The 12066-nt window shown below is 44.5% G+C and overlaps 1 protein-coding gene across 2 annotated transcripts in view; it reads right to left on the bottom strand.

The window, feature by feature from the left end:
* The window catches only part of NSG2 (neuronal vesicle trafficking associated 2), a 50250-nt gene that overhangs the window by 20274 nt on the left and 17910 nt on the right, over window positions 1-12066 (bottom strand). For both annotated transcript variants that reach the window (XM_083484198.1, XM_083484199.1), the window contains exon 3: window positions 4143-4262. In XM_083484198.1, the coding sequence (XP_083340324.1) occupies window positions 4143-4262 (120 nt within the window). The remainder of the gene's footprint in view (window positions 1-4142; window positions 4263-12066) is intronic.

Here is a 12066-nt window from a genome sequence, read left to right as displayed (position 1 = left end):
CAGTGGTAGCACCACAGCTATGGAATTCTCTCTTTCTGGACAATCAGTTTATGTTGGTTTTAAAAGCTGCTATGCTCTTAATACAAATAAGTGTGTTTTTATTGTTGGTGTTCTTTTTATCTAAACCATACAAACTTATTTTAAAAGCTGGACACAAAACACTTGGAAGAAAACAAACTGGAAAGCAAACACCCTCTCGCTTTGCCTCCCTAGCTTCCGCAAGCTCTTCTTCCAGCAGAGCCAACAGATTGAGATATAACGAAGGTGCCAATTTGCATCCTGGGAATGCATGAAACCTACTTCCGCTTCTACAACTGCCGTTCTTAGCCATGAAAGGCTCTCAGAGACTTTTGGTTCTCACGTTATTGCTTTGGGAGCTTTACTTGGGGTTTCTGTCTTCACTTCTGCGAAGGGTGGAGTTTTCTAAATAAAAGATATAGCCATTCTTGTATGTCAGGCTGTTTGAAGGCAATAGTTAAGGGAGTGTCTATGCCATGAAACGTGCACATGAAGCACACCCTGTAATTGTGAGTGCAAAGCCTCAGGTTTGGGTTTTTTGAAAAACGGCATGCTTCTGAAAGCAGAGATATGCTTGACAATGCATAAGTACCATCAGCTGAAATTTCTGAAGGCCCAGAGGCACAGGGAGCTTGAAAAAGAACTCCAGGAGTCAGGGGAGCATGAAAACCCTCCAGAGTTCCTGCCCTTCCGCCCTGATAACAACACCGCAGCACATTATGCAAAATAAGCAAATTTGAACATTTGTCTTGATTTGCATATTTCAGACAGGCTTGAATGCAGCTTTTCTTGGTGCAGAATATTTTGCAGAGTGCAGAGAACCCTGGCAACCATTTTCTCAAGAGAGGGAGGGGGAAAGGCTTCAACAGCTCATCAGGAAGAGGTGAAGCAATGTCAGCTGCTCCTTTCCCTTCATGGTAACGGAGAAGAGGCAGACTTTGCAGTATTCCTACATCACTGATCCCCTGAAGTGGTATTGCTCACTTGGCAATGGCATGGCAGGAAAAGCCAGAAGCAAGTCCCTTCCTTTTTTATCTTCTACTGACACTGTCTTTCAGGATTCTCTTACAAGAGCTGGAAATGATTTAGAGCTGCACGTAAGCACAACTAAGGATGCCATTCCATCAGTGGCGTAGCGTGGGGGGTGCAGAGGGTGCCGGCCGCACCGGGCGCAACATCGGGGGGGGGCGCTCGCACTCGCAGCTCTCTGCCCCTACCTGGCTCACTCACTCTCTCTCACTGCAGTGCTGGCTGTGCAAATCCGATCCGAGCCGCTGGGTTGCCGCCCATTGTGGAGGAGGTGGGCGCCAGGCGTGCGGTGCAGAGAGAGAGCGAGGGACTATCTGGAGGAGGGACAGTGCAGCGGCCACCCAGCGCGGGAGAGAACCACACCAGACCAGACCAGGTAGCAGCAAGAAGAAGCTGGCAGCGGCAGCAGGTTAGGGGTTAGGGGGTACAAATTACTTGCCTTGCCCCGCGTGCTGACAACCCACGCTACGCCGCTGCATTCCATACACTCCTACTTGTAAGTTCCATTAAGCATGGGGGGCATGTTTCTCAGTAAAATATGTCCGGAATTGCACCCCTAATCAAATTCAAAATCATATCATTGTGAACTTTAAGAGAAAAATCTCTTCCCTTCCCCCCCCTTCACTCAGGGATCTCTCTAGAAAGCTTGGATTATTGTCACTCCTATTCCAGTCAATGGGATGATGGCTCATTTGGCCTAGAAAATCTATAGAGCCAAATCATACTCCAATTTAGAGAAGATGAAGGCATGGCCTCTGTGTATGTATAAGCGTTTCATATTTTACTGTAATATTACAGGAAGGTGGAAATGAAATTTCTAGTACATTGCTCACTGGAGGGCCATTGAGAGAGCATCCACCCAGCAACAGAAAATATGATGATCACATTTGTAATGTCTCTACGACTATATCTATCTACCCATCACCAAAAGCTGAGTTAATAAAACTTAAGCATTTTACTCTTTTCCTTCCCGCTACAAAAACACAAATGCAAGATGATTTCATCAGCTCTAGATAATAGATATGCACATAACCAGAGGGAGGTATATTTAATAACTTGCCTAAAATATGCACTGGGTTCAGTACAGGAGAAGTACAGAAGGCAATAAAATATAATCTATTATCTCAGCTCATTTTGGTCAGGAAATAATACCGCAGAGTTAATATGGTGCATGTGAGCCTTATGAAAAACAGGCAGGAGAAGCTTACAACCTTATCTGCTGGCAGTTGCTATGATGGGCGATTAATAAGTGACACTGAGAGGCATGGAATAGAAATCATATGGACTATGGAGAAAGGAAAGGGCTTGGAAATGAAACTGTCAGGTTGAGGAGGGGAAAGAGTTGATTCTACCACTGCACTCATAAAAAAGCAAAGGGAGAACTCCTTTCTGTAGTCAATCTGATGCTTCGTTGATCTCAGCAGCAGTGCAGGGGAGGTGGAATGCAAGGAAGTGCAATTCCAGGGTGTGTTTTTCCAGAGCAGGAATTATGACATCATCTGCAGCAGCACCAGGATAATTGGGGAACCTTCTTTGCTCTGGCACAGCTTTACAGTTTTAGTATTGATTATGGCATAGCATAGAGCAGTGATGGCCAAACTTGGCCCTCCGGCTGTTTGGGGACTGCAACTCCCATCATCCCTAGCTAACAGGACCAGTGGTCAAGGATGATGGGAATTGTATTCCCAAAGCAGCTGGAGGGCCGAGTTTGGCCATCACTGGCATAGAGGAAGTCAGAGAAGTCTGCTTACCACTTTAAAGCTACAAACAGCATTGCAGGCTGGCCACTGGCCACCCCGAACACTGACCCAGCAGAGGAGGGTTGTGCAGACTCTTCTCTTGGTTGGCAGGGGTCAAAAACGGGCTTCTTTGCCAGTCAGGAGAATTGATCCCACCTGCCAAATTGGCCAATGGCAGGCAGCTTCTGGGGCAGGCGCTCCTCAGGGGGCAGGACCAATTGAGCCTGCAGGCTTCGATTGGTTTTGCTCCCTAGCCATTTAAAAAGGCCCACCCTGACCTTCACACACAGTTTCCTCACTGGATCACTCAACCACCTGCTCTGAAAAGCATCTGTAAGATCGACATTAGAGCTAATGTCTGGCTCTTTCACGAAAAAAATTAATTCTGGAAGTGTGTTGTGAAAGCCAAGTACCTTTCACTTTCCATGTTTGGGAAGGGAAGCAAAATCAAACACCTTGGACCAGCACTGAGGGCCACACGTCATGTTATGTTGGAGTTCTGGGATTGGATCTTGCAATGTATCTGTTAATGCGAGTTGTGGTCCACAAAGGCTTATGTCATCACAAATGTGCTAGTCTTTAATGTGCCACAAGATCCTTGCTTGCTTCCAATGTCAGTTTGGTCCTCTAAAAGCAGCCAAAGGGAGGGGTAATCTGGATCAGGGTTGCAGTACAGGAGGAGAAGGGTCATTTCTCCTCTCCCTTGCCCTACACAAAACATTTTTGTGCTCATATTCTCCCCCTTCTGTGACTAGCAGCAGCTGGAGGGAGCTAGCAGCTGGGACCACAGTATGGGGGGTGGGCTGAACCCCTTTCCCCCATGTCATGACTGATCCAATCTCCTCCCCACCCCACAGCTGCTTTTGTGCAGCTGTAGTCCCTGCCTGGCCACGTGACCCGGAAGTGTCTTCGGACAGCGCTGGCTCCCGGCCTCTTAAGCGAGATGAGCACGCAACCCCAGAGTCGGTCACGACTGGCCCGTAGGGGCAGGGGTACCTTTACCTTTACCTAGTCCCTGCCTAGGTCTTGGAGTAGGGGCTGAAGGCTGACAACTTGAAGCTGAAGCTAAAGAAGAGCAGGTCTGGCCAGTGCTTGGAAGAGTGGCCACCTGAGAACCCTCCATGTACACTGCCTTGGGTTCCACAATGGAAGTAAAGTGGGATATAAATGTAAGAAAATAATAATAAATCCAAAGAACAAAATCACGTTGAGAATTCTAATCCCATGACCCCAACATAATGGACTATGGGACCAAGTTGTGCTATTTTAAAACCAGAATCAAGGCAACTGTCATCTATTAATTATTCCATGGTAATTAGCACTGAATATAGCCAGTTAGCAATTAGCATTTCTTACCTTTAATCTTTCTGTTACACCATCAGTGAAACTGACTGTGAATTCAGCAATTTTGGGCACTCTGAGTTTTCCTTTGTTCTTCTGGTCTGGTTGATATTCTGTTCTTGTTTTCACAATCACCTAGGAGCAAATGTTGACATCTTAAGCTTTCAGAACAAAGCAAGCACGGTTTTGTTGGCAGAAATGTTACTTTCCCACAAACCCTCTCCTCAGATAACCTCATGTATACTGCAATCAGCATAATTTTTATTTGTAAAAAGCAAGGAGGAGGAGGTCAACTAAGTGCATCATTAAAACCTCACAACTCTGAAAGATGGAATGTTTGTTTTAAGTGCATGAGCATCCTACATGTGGTAGGATCTGCTTACGGCTCAACAGAAGCCTGCGTCTTCTCTCCCCCAGATAGCTATGCAGAAACAGCATGCCAGGGCGATTTGCGGCATGGAAGATCTGGGTGCTCCACACTCTTGATACTGTTCAAGTTACTTGGGATCCAGATTGTGGCGCTAGCCTTGCAACCACTTGGCAATGCTAGCCAGCATCATTCCAACTGACTCTTTCCATCTACCTGCTCTCAAAAACCTATCTCCCTGAAGCTCACTGGGTGACCATGGAACTGTTACTGTATCTCAGTGCATCCAACCTCACAAGGTTGTTATGAAGACAAAGTGAAGAGGGGAGAATCATCTATGCCACCTTCTGCTCTTCTGAAGAAAGGTGGGGTGCAAATGTAGTAATAATCTGTCATCTCCAGCTTTGTCTTCCTAATAAACTGCATCCTATTGTATATTTTTCATTTACTGCTCTGCCCTCTGTGGATATTTCAGCAATCTGAATCCAGAACAGTGCTGAAAATTTGCAGTCTAATTAAGGTTGGAACCAAACGTTACAAGGAGCTACTGGTGGAGATGGCCTCTTTGCTGAGTCCCCTTCTTCCCCTCCATAACATGTAGTGCAACTAAACCATATCCTGGCCTCTTTGCACTGTGTCTTTCCTGCCTCCATAGAGACCAGAGGTGCAGAAATTCATAGATGAAAGATGTCAGAGAACAGAGATCTTCCATTTTAAGCCTTAAGGCTCCATATAGACCAGAGGTGGGGAACCGCAGGCTTGGGGAGCAGGTGCGGCCCTCCATACATTTCTGTCCAGCCCTCAGAATTCTTCTGAGGCTGCACCTCCTCTCCACAGGCAACAGCCTTCCCTGCTTCATACCCCAAGCATTTTGGCCTGGTTGGTGCATGTCACTGAACTTGCTTGTCCAGATGAAAGATAGAGATGGGTATATGAGAGTGTGGCGAAACTAGCTTAATGTTCAAAGGCAAATTTGCATGTTTCGCTCATCTCGCTTTTGCCTCTAGCCCTGCCTATCACTGGCATGTGACTTTTGAAAGGTTGTCCAGAAGGATATGTGGTCCTCAGGTTCAAAAAGCTTCCCCATCCCTGATATAGATCCTTCTTCCTCCGCTCTTGTTTAAAACTAATTTGGGTCCTGTCTGCCATATTCCTTGACTCCCCACCCCAAAGAGCAGCCAGCCTTAATGCTGATCATTTTGGTTCACTTATACAATACACACATGCTTCCCAGGTCTTCATTGTGTTTTGTATTGCATTTTAATTTCAGTGGGTCACCTTGGGAGCCCATTTTTAGCTGAAAGGGAAAATAAAATTAAATATATATGAGAGGAGAAAGTCTTTTTTTTTTTCCCAGCAGTGAACACCACTGTGTGAATAACTAAGCAAGTATTTATTTTCCATCCAGGATTTGTGTTATAGATTTACATGGTGTTGTTCATAAGAACCTCCCTCAGCAGCATGGCTGGCTACTTGCTTTCACCTTGTTCCAAACACTTGAATCGTTTTAAAACCCACGCGCCGGAAAAGCTCTTATCGTCAGTAGCCCACCCTTCTCACCTACAACTGAGAACTCACAGGAGTGACTGCTGATCCTTTTCGTTTTTTTCTGAAAAAGGAGCTCTTAGAGTGAGCACTGATAAGGAGTGAACCACTAGGACTTATCAACAAGGAAGTCATTTTCAATGTCTCACCTTGCCAAGAGAGAGATAGCAAATGGGAGAGGGAGGGAGGGAGGGAGGGAGGGAGGGAGGGAGAGAGAGAGAGAGAGAGAGAGAGAAGTATGCTGAGAGATTTAAGTAGGATGAACTGACAGCAATCTCCTCTCTGTCATATTTTATAATTCGCCCTGTGATTCGTTGATGAAAGGTGGCTTATAATTAAAAATCATCAATCAATAATTCTCCCCTTGCCCTGCCCCTTCGTAACTGGTCTCCCTCCTGCCACTCTGAAGTTATCTGCTTTTTAATTGGCAGTGCAATCCTATGCCCAGCTACTCAGATGTAGGCCCTGTTCTGTTTTGATCCATGAAATGCTAACAGTAACATTTTGAACTTGTTCTGGCAGCAAGTGGGCACACCTCTGAGCAGAGCGGTTATTTGCAGGCAGGATCTCACTCGTTCTGCGCTAATGGCAGCATCCAGATCAGAAGTCAGAAGGCGTGTAAAACAACAATGAAAAGGATTAAGCAAAGATTTGAACATTCATCTGTTGGTTTTGTCAGGGGCCAGGAGTCAGATTCCTCTTTGGGTGGTGGAGCTGGGGACTCTGAACCACAAGCAGAAAGCCATGCAGAGTTCTGTGTTCTTTGGGAGAGCAATTTCAAAGCATATTTTTAAACTCCAAGAGCTGGGCTGGATGTAGGGGAGCAGAAAGTCCCCCAAGCAGTTAGACAAACCAGAGGGTGGGGCTGGATGTTTATCCTGTCTGGTGGCAGCCTACTGACATTCTTTTAAAAGGGACCTCTTCTTCACAAAGGGAGTCTGCCAGTAAGAAAAACCTCTATCACCACCAATCCATCACAGACTGCAAACCTTCATATACTGAGCAGGTACTCATGTGGATCCTGACAACTTGCATCACTTTAGTAGTAACTATCCAGTACTGCCTTATTCTCATTTGTCTAGTCAACCCCTGGCCTTTGACTTTAGCATTCTGAATGAGCATGATAATCCTGACTCCAGCATGCATCAGATTGACCCTGAAAACGCAGGTTGCCTTATATGTGTTGCTGACATGCTTTCGACTTCATTTCCCCTAGCTTACATGTAGCTGTTCCCAGTACTGTAGATCAGACAGCCGTATACTTGAAACCAGCTGTAACATAGTTAAGTGTCTTCCATATGAACCACAGGCCCTAAAATACTGCTGCAGAAATGTAATTGGCACGTTGCCATTTGCAAACAAACTTAATGGCGGAGGATCCAAATATCTGAAGGAACAACCCTGTCTTGCTTTTAACATCAGTAGGGAATAGCTTGTTGAGAGCACCACCACACTATGTGGTCTGACAGGTAGCGTAGCATGAGAGGAGCTTTATCCTTTATTAAGAACGATTTGACAAAACAAGAGAATTCCACACTGCTCGTTGCATGTGGAGATTATTTGTGCAGAATCTGCACCCAAAAACTCCCCAACAAAAAACCACAGATGGCCAAAATATAGAGCTTTTGAAATACCATTAAGATCTCTGACCTCTGCAGTCTTGCCTGCTGGTTATGCCAGCCGTAAAGGCAACAAGCAGTGTTCACATCCCTCTCTCATGCTTTGTTCCTTGCTGCAGTGTCTTCTGTTCCTAGCTGGGCCCTAAGGCAGCGTTCCATTTGTTTTCTCCATGCCCTTTGTGCAGCCCGGACCATTAATTATAGAAGTGTCCCATTAGCACCTGCTAAGTAATGTTCTTCAGAAAATGCATCTGTGTTCTATTTCTAAACCAATCAGGCATATCACCCAGGCCCTTGCAGCTCTGCAGCGTGTGGATGCACATTTCCCACTATCTCATCATGAAATGCAATGCAGAAGCTCTGCCAGAGCATCCATTTTCCCTCTGTAGTGCCTGACTCCTTTCCAGGTTTAATCCCTTAGTCTCCCTTTAAATCTTTTATTCCCTTGTTTAATTTATATCTGGTTTGTAGATGACCTATTGGAATCGATACAGGAGGACTTCCCTCCCATACTCAAGGACATCAAGCATCTATTAATGTACTTTGGAAATCAAGGAGATACAAGATGTACTAAGGCTCCTACGCACACTAACCTGGGAATGCGTCACACCAGGACTGAATTTTGCACACGTTGCAAGTACAGTGGTACCTTGGGTTAAGAACCTAAATCGTTCTGGAGGTCCATTCTAAACCTGAAACTGTTCTTAACCTGAGGTACCACTTTAGCTAATGGGGCCTCCCGTTGCCGCTGCGCGATTTCTGTTCTTATCCTGAAGCAAAGTTCTTAACCCGAGGTACTATTTCTGGGTTAGCGGAGTCTGTAACCTGAAGCGTATGTAACCGTATGTTTAGAGAGCATATAGCCAGCGAATAATTTCTCAAGAAGGAGTTGGCAGCTTGAAAGCTTGCCTTTGACTTAGAAAGGCAGACCACATCTGTAGATTGTTGAACAGCGAGGGGGGTGCATTTGCACATGTTTAGATGAACTTTTGTTTTATAGACTGTTGTTGAACTCAGGGCCTTTAATTAATGCTTCAATTTCCTGCATGAAGAAACTGCCTAATTACAGCAGAAACTGAACTGCATAAATGTGTGTGGCAAAGCGTCTGCTTCATCAAATGCATTCATAAGAAGGAGTTATGCCTTGACACCCCTCCCCAAATGTTTCATTACCATTTGCACACTTTCTACCATTTAGCACACTGGTGTGGACCTCTAGCTCATGGGTCATTTGTTCTGCCAGGCTGACATCATATATTATGTTAAGTGTGAGAAATGTCACAGTTAAGAAGCAGCTATGGAGATTAATACTTCCTTTGCATCAAGGAGTCACATCTTTATCAAACTGAAAAATCAGCATCTTTTTCTGAATTCAAACTAGTGTTTGAAAAGGGTCTTCTGACCGTGTGTCATCTGACATCAGATGACTGATAACCACTATATTATAATGTCAGATGCCTTGCCTACCAGTCAAAAGGGTCACTCAGGATCCCGCCTGCTAGCCAGATCCATTCAACAACCCAGATTCACTGTAATTTACATGAGAGCACAAGGAACTTGCCTCACCCTGGACTTGTAGGTGTGCTGCATGCTCATATTATCCTTATAATTAAAGTGCCTAAACAGAATTTAATTATTGAACTTTCCTTCCATTCAGTTACATTTGGTCTCCATTAAAATTTCTCTATAGTATTGTACACTTGTATTTAGCATGCCATCCTTGCTACCATTATAACCCACAATGTTTTCTGTTGTGAGCAGGTTTATATACATTCAACTTACAGCAGCTGCCAGCTTACCTATATCCAATTCCCATCAATGAACAGACATGGTGGTCCATCTCACACAGTTAATTTTCCTACAACATGCAAACAGTTCGGAGCCTTCCTCAAGTATACACTCCTCTGGGGGGTTGGGAAGCAATATAAACCAGAAGCACATGCATGGAGTTGTACCTGATCTTATTCCCTGTTCTCGTGACAGGGAATAAATGTTACCAGCGGAATTCTGTTCTTGAGGGATTATGAGCTATCATCGGTCTTTTGAACCTTCCAAAACTAGTTTCATGAACCTCATATTCATCAGTAAAGAATACAGAATACTATTCCCCCAACCAATTGTGGAAGCCCTGATACTTTTAGCTCATTGCCTCCATAAAAATCTCTTTGTTCTTCAAGGCTCTTAGCAGGCTCATTGTTTTTTTACAAATTATTTTACTGCCGCTCCTATAGATTTTACTGCTCTCTGCTCCTCTGCTTTTTAAGATCTTAATGAGTTTTATTCACCGTAGTTTATTTTTTCTGTCTGCTGTTTGTATCATACCGTGTTAATGTACTGCTTTTGAAAGACACACTGTGAATATTTTTATAGAAAATGGACTAGCACGGTTTTAAGTTAAATAAATAAATGCGGCTACCGTTCTCTCTTATTAGACCTGATTTCTCAAAGCCCGTATATCATGTACACACATACATTTGCAGAATCAAATTATTTTCAGATCTCTCACTTGGAACTTAATTAATCATTCCAGAAGAATTCCCTTTAAGGAAACCAAATGTAATAAATCTCAGAGTGTTGTATTTCCCCCCCCCCCCTTTCATTCAAGCTGTTCATCATCCCACCGTTAGTCCTGGGGGCGGGAGAGGTGCTAATATGACACTTGATGATGCCTGATGGATTCCAATGGCTCCGTTCCTGACATTCAGTAGCTCATCTGCAACCAGCATGAGCACGCCAAATTGCAACCTGGAGATCCTCTTATGTCCCACTCCGTTCATCCACCACCCATTTTGTCTTCCCACTTCCCAAACTTGATCCAGCAGGCAATACTTCCATTTCTCCTCCCTAGGGAAAGGCTCAGCATTAAAGCATCTGCTTTGCCTGCAGGTGGGACCCAGTTTAGTCCCCAGCATTTCCAGGTCTGGCTGCCTGAAACCTTGGAGAGCCACTACTAGTCAGTGCAAGCATGTGCTCCATGTCTTTTAGGCTTTCTTGTAATTATTATTTGAATGTTTTGAGTAGCTGTTTTCACCAATAGTTTTATTGTTTTATTCTTTTTGTAAACCGCTTTTGTAAACTACGATCTAGCGGTATATACATTTATGAAATAAATAAAAATAGGCAACTCTGCAGTAGATGGAGCTCATTGTAAGGCAGCTCCCTAAGCCCCTATGTTCTTCCGATCTCACAGCAGTGCCCCTCCAGAGACGGAGCCCAATGGTTAGACGATAATGTTGTATGTGCTCACTCTACTGATTCCCTTTAGATACTGCCCAGGCTGTTCAAACAAGGCAAAACAATTAACACCTGCCCAACACCCTTGAAGCAGAAGGGTAGAACTTAAAATGCTCCCTGAAAGAACCTAATAAAAATGAAGTTATGAATAGCCGGGTAGAAACTGAAGCTAACGTGCACACAAGGAGCCACAAAACATAAGGGATTGTTTCAGCATGAGACTTGAAGGAGAGAACCTCACCTATGATGGAAGTGTTTTATTATGAACTTAGGCTACGAAGTGCTCCAGCTCACAGGAGGAGAAGTCATGGGTGTTACAAAAGAAACAGGATCAGGATAGGACAAATGTTCTGGGCTTCCTCTTCGTATGCTCCTAGTGTGACATCTGACGCTAGGCAGGAGATCCCACAAGACACATTGCACCAGATGCTCAAGAACAGGTGTGGGTCCCTGCTGCTGAGTAACACGTGGAATGTTTGCTAAACTCCCCTTTACAGAACCATTGGGTAGGTAAAAAGAACAAGAACATGTCATTCACAAAAATAAACTTGGGTTGACCTAGATATAAAAACAGGCCAGGCTAAATTAAGGACTATTATCTAAGAGGTTTTCTGCTCCTCTTTGAAGGAAAGAACATTAATGACTTCTGCTATAACCTCTCCAAGAAGGTTCTACGGTGACTAATATGAGACAGAAATGCTTCATATCAAGGAATGGAGACTGAGATAGTGACTTGCCTATAGTCACCAAGAGATCTGCAGTTCAGCCTGATTTCAATACTCACTGAGCCAAACTAGTGTCATTCCAAAATCATGGTCATTAATAAGGCTTAAATGTCACATCACTTGACTCCAACTCTAGATCTTACTTCCCTGTTGACTCGGTTAAAGGCCTCAGTACTGTGTGATGTTCAAAAAGGAGTCCCACATTCTTGCATGTCTCCCATATACTTTGCAGGATTCCCTCAGAGCTAGTTTGTGTCCTACCTGCAGGCCAGTCTCCACTAACACCTGAGCCCCTGCTAACTAGCTGATGGTGATGAGGTCCAAAGGCATGTACTTCAATCTCATTCTGAAGCTGCAGTCCTCTGCCCTTCCCATCAACAATCCCAGAGGGGCTGGCAAGTCTCACTCCACCCTGGATCCTTCACAAGCAACCTCTCCTTTCTCCTTTT

Source organism: Podarcis liolepis, assembly GCF_965112155.1.
Source record: "Podarcis liolepis genome assembly, chromosome: 2".
Lineage (NCBI taxonomy): Eukaryota > Metazoa > Chordata > Lepidosauria > Squamata > Lacertidae > Podarcis > Podarcis liolepis.
The sequence above is the reverse complement of the archived record's forward strand: the minus strand, read 5'-3'. Positions and strand labels throughout refer to the sequence as shown.